The sequence below is a fragment of the Ovis aries genome, chromosome 2, assembly GCF_016772045.2.
Source record: "Ovis aries strain OAR_USU_Benz2616 breed Rambouillet chromosome 2, ARS-UI_Ramb_v3.0, whole genome shotgun sequence".
Classification (NCBI taxonomy): Eukaryota; Metazoa; Chordata; class Mammalia; order Artiodactyla; family Bovidae; genus Ovis; species Ovis aries.
The window spans coordinates 142967021-142976313 of record NC_056055.1 but is presented as its reverse complement, the minus strand read 5'-3'; the positions used below and the strand labels follow the sequence as shown (position 1 = coordinate 142976313).

At 37.7% G+C, this 9293-nt stretch overlaps 1 protein-coding gene across 1 annotated transcript in view; it reads left to right on the top strand.

The window, feature by feature from the left end:
* Window positions 1-2410: 2410 nt before the first annotated feature.
* Window positions 2411-9293, top strand: part of LOC132659130 (uncharacterized) — a 623558-nt gene continuing 616675 nt past the window's right edge. The window contains exon 1 of the mRNA XM_060408826.1: window positions 2411-2556. Coding sequence (XP_060264809.1) covers window positions 2540-2556 — 17 coding nt within the window. The 5' untranslated portion in view covers window positions 2411-2539. The remainder of the gene's footprint in view (window positions 2557-9293) is intronic.

Genomic DNA, 9293 nt, shown 5'->3' with positions numbered 1-9293 from the left:
ACTCAGCTTTCTTTATGGTCCAACTCTAACATCCGTACATGACTACTGGAAAAACCATAGCTTTTACTAGGCTGGCCTTTGCTGGCAAAGTAATGTCTGCTTTTTAATAAGCTGTCTAGGTTGGTCATAGCTTGTCTTCCAAAGAGCAAGTGTCTTTTAATTTCATGGCTGCAGTCGCCATCTTCAGTGATTTTGGAAGCCACAGAAAATAAAGTCTCTCACTGTTTCTATTGTTTTCCTATCTATTTACCATGAAGTGATGGGACCAGATGTCATGATCTTTGTTTTCTGAATGCTGAGTTCTAAGCTAACTTTTTCACTTTCTTCATTTCACTTTCAAGAGGCTCCTTAGTTCTTCACTTTCTGCCATAAGGGTGGTGTCATCTGCCTGTCTGAGGTTATTGATATTTCTCCTGGCAATCTTTATTCCAGCTTGTACTTTATCCAGTCTCGCATTTCTCATGATGTACTCTGCATATAAGTTAAATAAGCAGGGTGACAATATACAGCCTTGACATACTCCTTTCCCACTTTGGAACCAGTCTGTTGTTCCATGCCTATTTCTAACTGTTGCTTCTTGACCTGCATACAGATTTCTCAAGAGGCAAATAAGGTGATCTGGAATTTCCATCTCTTTAATTTTCCACAGTTTGTTGTGATCCACACAGTCAAAGGCTTTAGTGCAGTCAATGAAATGGAAGTACATATTTTTCTGGAATTCTTTTGCTTTTTCTATGATCCAGCGCATGTTGGCAATGTGATCTCTGGTTCCTCTGTGTTTTCTAAATCCAGCTTGAACATCCAGATCACGGTTTGCATACTATTAAAGCCTGCATTGGAGAATTTTGAGCATTACTTTGCTGGCGTGTGAGATGAGTGCAATTGTTCAGTAGTCTGAACACTCTTTGGCACTGAACTTTCGGAGTGGAATGAAAACTGACCTTTTCCAGTCTTCAGCCACTGCTTAGTTTTCCAAATATGTAGGCATATTGAGTCCAGCACTTGCACAGCATCATCTTTTAGGATTTTTAAATAGCTCAACTGGAATTCCATCACCTCCACTAGCTTTGTTTGTAGTGATGCTTCCTAAGGCCCACTTCACTTCACATTCCAGGATGTCTGGCTCTAGGTGAGTGATCACAGCATCATAGTTATCTGGGTCATGAAGACCTTTTTGGTATAATTCTTCTGTGTATTCTTGTCACCTTTTCTTAATATCTTCTGCTTCTGTTAGGTCCCTACCATTTCTGTCCTTTATTGAGCCCATCTTTGCATGAAATGTTGCCTTGGTATCTCTATTTTCTTGAAGAGATCTCTAGTCTTTCCCATTCTACTGTTTTCCTCTATTTCTTTGCATTGATCACTAAGAAAGGCTTTCACATCTCTTCTTGCTATTCTTTGGAACTCTGCATTCAAATAGGCATATCTTTTCTTTTCTCCATTGTCTTTCACTTTTCTATTCTCAGCTATTTGTAAGGCCTCCTCAGAGAACCATTTTGCCTTTCTTTTTCTTGGGGATGGTCTTGATCACTGCCTCCTATACAATGTCATGAATCTCCATCCATAGTTCTTCAGGCACTCTGTCTATCAGATCTAATCCCTTGAATCTATTTGTCACTTCCACTGTATAATTGTAAGGGGTTTGGTTTAGGTCATACCTGAATGTTCTAGTGGTTTTCCCCACTTTCTTCAATTTAAGTTGAAATTTAACAATAAGGAGTTCATGATCTGAGCCACAGTCAGCTCCTGGTCTTATTTTTGCTGACTGTATAGAGCTTCTTCATCTTTGGCTGCAAAGAATATAATCAATCTGATTTTGGTGTTGACCATCTGGTGATGTCCATGTGGAGTATCCTCTTGTGTTGTTGGAAGAGGGTGTTTGCTATGACCAGTCCACCATCTTGCCTGACTTACTGAAAGAAATGAGGGACATACTCAAATGCGAATGGGAAGAAGCATTCTATAAGTTTAGGATTATGTAACAATAGAAATAATTTTATGTTTTCGTGGACCTGGGTGGATGGACTGATTTTCAAAATTGTTTCTTAGACTTCTGTTTCTCCTAAGTAAATTAGGAAGGTTAGAGGGTATGACGTTGTCCAAATGAATTGCCCTTCCCCTTGATCAGCTAAAACCCTGATAAAGTAATTATTTCCCTTGAGTCAGGTCTCTTTGGTGGATAATGCTCTGAGCCTATTTTAATATAGGGCTGTCTGAAGCATGAGTAAAGTTTTCTCCAACCTTCACCATAAGAACTGGAGTTTCTTGAAGGTAAAACCCATGAAAGTATGGGTGCTCCCCTAACAGCAGGTCCCCAGGAATTTTTAATCTTTAATCCACGCTCAGCTTCTATTAGTCAATTATTACTTACGGGTCCATACAAGTTCCAGCTGTTAAACCGACCTCAGCTGTGATTCTTTATGTACACCTGTCTCTTCAGCTTTCAAGGCAGCGGTTTGCCCTGTGACCTCGGATCTCTGATGGATCTAAGAAGAGTGCTGGCTTTCAGATTTTCCATGATAATTTCCAAGCTCTTGACATGTTGGAACTAAAACTGTGAGTTTTGATTACTTTTCATTAGTTTTTTGCATTGCGGCTTTCCTGACAACATTGGTACTATACTCTCACCCTATAAATGTACATGAATGAAGCCTGTTGTTAAATATTCTTGAGACTATTCACTGTAAGTCCAAGATGAGACAGACAAGGTTAAGTTTTTCTTGGCTGTAACACATTTTTTCAGTCCTTTCTTTCAGTGTGTTGTTTTTTACAATCCCTGTTTTATTCAGAGTTCTCAATTCCCATGTCTTGTGTTGTTCTAGTTCAGGGTCTTATCTTTGTCCACTAGAGATTAGCAAAAGCCTTTAGCCACAACTTGTGAACCTGCTTACAACTGTGGTTTCCTGGTCATACTTTATTCCTGGCCCTTTACATGATTGCAAATTCAGATTACAATTTAAAGATGGTTGCTTCCATTATTTTTAATCCAAAACATCCATGTATTTTTTTTTTTTGCAAGCATATCTTTAGTTGCTTATTTGTTGACTTGTATGGGATTAAACTAAAAATTCATTTCCTTCTTGTTCATAATTTTTGTGGAAAGTTCAGATTACACAATATGTGATGTTTAATCACTGAAATGTTGTAGCTATAGTTCACTAATGGAAATAGTTTTTAACCCTACATGTGACAGGCAGATGGGATGCAAGAATGAGAAGAACATCATTAGTTAAATTTCATTTCCTCTAATATTTTTCTATGTGAAAGAGTTAGGGAGGGAAAATTTTCCCTTCTTGCCTTCTAGCTTCTTTGGCTGGTCTAGTAAGTAAATTGACATAAAACAGATTAATAGTTACATATTGATAATTGCATAATAATAGTTCCATACTAATTTTGTATGCATAGGAACCCCATAAAAATGAGAGTCAAGTGATCAAAGCAGCAGACTCTTAGATCTTTTAGACAAACAATACATCTGTGAAGACTGACAAGACAGAAGTTGAGTTTGAGATTGTAAATTAGTGAAGTTAAAAAGGTTTATTTGTACAGTCTTCTTTACTCTCAATCACTTGTTTCTGGTGTTAGAGATGCTCCCCACCTTCCGGGTACAGTGCAGGTTACTTTGCACATGAAAAATTTTATTTCCTGCTTTCCAGGGGATACTGTTTGAGTGTCTGGAGTGTCCTTCTTGTTTCTCAAGTGACTTAAATCAGAATAACCAGTATGACAAATGGCATATTTTAAGGTGATGTATTCTGCTTCCCTTCAAAAGAGGCAAATTTAAAAACATGTCTAGAAAAGCAAATTGCTACAGGTACATGTATAGAGTGATAAAAGAATACAATGAAGAGAAAATGCCTAAATACCTGTTGTTAGGTAAACATTGTGGTGGATGACTGCAGGACAAATGAATGCAGAAGGTGATCACTGAGGGGAAAGTAGCTAGAAATGTTCTGGATCTAAAAGAATATGTAGGGTTATCCAGTTATCAAACAGCAATATGCATAGGTAACAAGAGGAAGTAAATGAATTTTCGTGTGGCTGGCATGCTGTGTTGATCTGAGGTGAGGGTAGAGAAGCATATGAATCAGGCCACACAATGGGTTTTATGTTAGAAGGAGCCTGGATTGTGTTTTGAAGATAAAAGAGAAAATACTGAAGTATTTTAAGCAGAGGAATAGGAGCATGGTGAGAAATGTGTTTTAGAAAAATAGATGTATAGAGCAGTGCTTCTGAAAACTCAGCATGTATCAGTCTCCCGGAGAGATTGTTGAAACCAGATCATGATGCAAAACCCCTAGAGTCTCTGTTTAAGTCTGGAGTAGGGCCTGAGCATTTGCATTTCTAACAAGTTCCAAGTAATAGTGATACTGCTGGTCTGAGGATCACACTTTGAAAATCACAGAGGGTGAGTAGACTACATGAAGGGCAGGAGTGTTTAACAGGCCTGTTAGCTAAAGAAGTAAAAACCCATCAACCAGTAACAACAAAAACAAAAATGAAGCAAAAGCAACAATAACAAAATTATTGACTCAATTTAGTTGTTCAGTTCAGTCGCTCAGTTGTGTCCAACTCTTTGCAACCCTGTGAATTGGAGCACACCAGGCCTCCCTGTCCATCACCAATGCCTGGAGTTCACTCAGACTCACATCCATTGAGTCAGTGATGCCATCCAGCCATCTCATCCTCTGTCGTCCCCTTCTCCTCCTGCCCCAAATCCCTCCCAGCATCAGAGTCTTTTCCAATGAGTCAACTCTTCTCATGAGGTGGCCAAAGTACTGGAGTTTCAGCTTTAACATCATTCCTTCCAAAGAACACCCAGGACTGATCTCCTTTAGAATGGACTGGTTGGATCTCCTTGAAGTCCAAGGGTCTCTCAAGAGTCTTCTCCAACACCACAGTTGAGCTATTTCAAATTGTGAAAGATGATGCTGTGAAAGTGCTGCACTCAATATACCAGCAAATTTGGAAAACTCAGCAGTGGTCACAGGACTGGAAAAGGTCAGTTTTCATTCCAATCCCAAAGAAAGGCAATGCCAAAGAATGCTCAAACTACTGCACAATTGTACTCCTCTCACATGCTAGTAAAGTAATGCTCAAAATTCTCCAAGCCAGGCTTCAGCAATATGTGAACCATGAACTTCCAGATGTTCAATTTGGTTGTATTTTATTATAAAAGAACAAACTTAAACCATCTTGCAGTAGCATATATTCCTAATTGATCATTGTGATCCCCTTTTCTTTCCTTCCTCTCCTTTCCTTTGTTTTTTCTTCATCCATTCTCTTCCTTATTCCCTAACTAGTCTACCGTGCTTTGAAGTGAGGTACCTGGAGAAAGGTCCAGAAAGAAGCAAAGTTAAAATACACACTACAAAAAATGGAAGAAGCAAGAGCAATAGTATTACTCAATAATTATTATTCCTTAATGAATACTTTTGTATGTTACGATACAATAGTTCATATGTTTTTGTGGGACATCATAATTTCAGCTGTTATGTTTAGTTGTTCAGTCATGTCCAACTCTTTGTGACTCCATGGACTGTAACCTGGTCTGTTACCCTCTGTCCGTGGGACTTTCCAGGCAACAATACTGGAGTGGGTTGCCATTTTCTTCTCCAGGGGATCTTCCTGACCCAGGGATCGAACCTGCATCCTCTTCCATGTCTCCTGCATTGTAGGCAGGTTCTTTACACGCTGAGTCATCGGGGAAGCCCTGAGGCCTTGTAATATTTTTTTCTGGTTTTGAGTAAATGACCTGAGAAAAGACACCGAGTGTGACTAAGGTTGAAGTTAAGGTGTTTGTGCTTCTTTCTCCTCTAGTGAGTGTGAGGGTAACTTGGCTTCTTTAGTTAGGCTTTAATCAGCCTTTGGGATTCTTCTAGTATGTAAAACCACTTGTTTCAGTGGTTACTTAGTGAAGATTTCACATGTTTTAATTTAAAGTGCAAAATAAAATCAAAGGCAAAAAAACTCTGGTGGTTGAGTCTGACACTCTGATCAATAGTATATATGTTTCTAGTAGGTGTTTTTTTTTTTTTTTAATATTATCACTCAAAAGGTAATTTGGTCTTGAATACTGCTAAGTCTTTTGGCTACAGGCTATCACTTACTGTATGATTCTGGGGGTAGGACTACAAAGCATCCGTTCTTTTTCATTAATGGATCACTTGATTTTCACTTAGTGGTTGGCTTTTAGACTCAGTGGTTATGGATTTCCTTGGGGATTGTTGTTGTCAAAACATAGCCTTTCACTAATACCCAACAGAAATGTGGAGACAGTTAGCTTTATTGTTTTTCCAGGCAAAGGGGGCTCCCGGCAGGTGAATGCCATCAGAACTGTCCTTCCTCCCCTAGAGGGTAGTGAGGAATCTGACACTGTTTAAGGAACAGGGCATAGTCAGCTCATGGACATTCTTCTGATTGGTCGGTGAGGTGATTGGAGAGTCAGCATCATCAACCTTCTGGTTTCAGCTGGTCTGGGTTCTATGTGCATGTGGGCAGCATGTAGTTAACTTCTTCCACCTGGTGGGGGTTTTAGTGTCTGCAAGACAGCTCAAAGGATATGGCTCACTCAGAATATTAAATTATTTGAGGAAGAACTAAAGTCCTTGGCTTTGTTTGATGGCTGAACTATTAATATTTTGTCTTGCTTGACTGTTTTCTTCCTGTATTAATTCATTTCTCTTATTAAATTTATTCTTTGACTAAAGTTTTTCTATAGCAAAAGAAAGGTGGAGGACATGGGTGTGGGGTTTATTCTGGAAGGACTCACTGGGTCCTGCTCGGTTACACTGTCATCTTGCATAGTGTTGGCATAATGTTATGAAACATGGATCCCAGTAGAGTAGACAAATTTTAAGAGTGTGTGTTTGGTCTTGTTGCACCATCTGGGATGAGGACATTAAATACTGCTGCTGCTGCTGCTAAGTTACTTCAGTTGTGTCCGACTCTGTGCGACCCCATAGATGGCAGCCCACCAGGCTCCCCCGTCCCTGGGATTCTCCAGGCAAGAACACTGGAGTAGGTTGCCGTTTCCTTCTCCAATGCATGAAAGTGAAAAGTGAAACTGAAGTCGCTCAGTTGTGTCCGACTCCTAGCAACACCATGGACTGCAGCCTACCAGGCTCCTCCATCCATGGGATTTTCCAGGCAAGAGTACTGGAGTGGGGTGCCATTGCCTTCTCCGACATTAAATACTACATCTCTGTAAATTCAACTTTTAAAAATATAATGCATAGCTTTTCCTTGTTTTTTTGGAACTTCTTATTAAACTAGCAATGTGATTGCTTTTTGATATTGAAAATGTCACCTTATCCTCGGTGACAGGTCTTCAGTCTTAAACTCTGTTTTGGACATTGTACCTCCCCAACTTCACACAGATTTTTTTTTTTTTTTCCCTCACTCAACTGCATATGACCCAAATGGCTTTACAGTTATTTTTCTGGTTATATTTTCATGCTTTTCTTTTTTCCCGTAGTACCTTGCTTATATATTTTGTTGGTAAAAGGACTCTAAATTCTTTAAAGATTGAAAACTTTTGTCTACTCATCTCTATATCTCTATTAATCTGAATGCATTTATTAACTGAAAGATTATTCCCAACCTCTTTGACAAGCTTTTGTTTCTTAATATGCCCTCCTTTTATCATCTCATTGAAATATAATATGCTATATATGTACATATAATATATGTACATATATAACATATGTGCTACGTATTCTTAAGCTGTCTTGGCCTTGTTTTATAGACCTATTTTCTGATCTGTAAGTGTACATCCAAAATGACCATTATAAGAAGTGGTAGGATTTGAGATAACTGGAAAAATGAAGTTTTGATGAGATAAAACATTATGAGTACTAAATTATGAATACTAAAAAAGTATCTTTTTCTTAAGAGTTATAAATAAAACTGAACAACAAATAAAAAAGGTTAAATGTTCTTATCCTACTCAGCTGAATGCAAAATACTGAGGCATTTTAAAATTATTTTTTCAATTTTCAATTTACTTTTTTTTATTTGAAAGATAATTGCTTTACAGAATTGTTGGTTTCTGCCAAAACTAGAGGCATTTCTTAAACAATTGGTATATTAGGATCTGAAATACAAATGTATCTTAATACCACTTATTCTATTTCCAAAAACTCCCATTTAAATAGCATTTTTTTCTCTCTTGTCTGTACAATTCTGTCATGGGAAATGATTAAAAGTGTTATGCACTTTGGATAATATACAATATCCTATTGAATCCTGGCCCTTCAAAACCTCACAACTTGATTGAGTGGCATATTCTAATGTACTCATCACTGGCTTATATTATAAAAATGATATTTGAAGGTGAAGTTTTTTTTTTTTTTTTAAAGATCTTTATTTCTATGTCAAGGGCCTTAGCCTCTGGACTGTACAGCTTGTCTCCCAGATTTATAAAGCATTCTCCTATTTTGAGTTCTTGAATAATGCAAAAAGCAGGCAAGTTACTTTTAAGAAAGAATTTTGCCATTTCTTTTCACAGCAGCAGTAGCTGCTGGTAATGCTAGCATTGCTGTTATTCCTATACAAAATATAGCTGAAAAGATAAATTCAAGATCAAGAATAACTGAATCAAAAAGATGATATGGGGAAATTTAATCTGAAGATGTAAAATAATGGTTTTTGAAAATCATTGAAACCTTTACTACATTTATTATGAATTGCATATAACTGTACTGCGTATTAAGATACTGATTTTTTTCTTACCTTAGCGTTTTTCTCTTTTCTTGCGCATTACTTGTGATTTTTGCTAAAATTAAATGTGAGAACAACAAATCCTGTGGTTGATGCGTTAAATTCTAGGATGCAGAAGAAGCTACAACCACATTTTTTCTTAAAGCAGATAACATAGCAGTGAGCTAATATCCCCCATTAGCTAGATTCTAGATAATGGCATACCACAGACTGCTGCTATGAACAGATTTTGGCAGATGTTTGACCTTTTATGAAATGAAGCAAGTTTACCAAATGTTATATGTCTGAATTAAAATTGTGAGGATACTTGGCCCACTTCCTGGGGCTTCTCAATGTGTTCACTGAATAGATCAATTTTACTTAACTTGACTCTTCGTAGAAAAAAAAAGGCAAAGTACAGAGCGGCTCCCAAACAAAGGATCTTGTGTCTGTAGAGGGTGAAATAAATTCCTGTGTTTTTAAGTTTATTTTTGGTAACTCCAATTTAGGTGGGGAGCATAATTAATATATGGCAGAGACTCTGTCTCCAGATGGTTTTCACCTTGTACTGATTCATTCCAGTAAAGTCTACT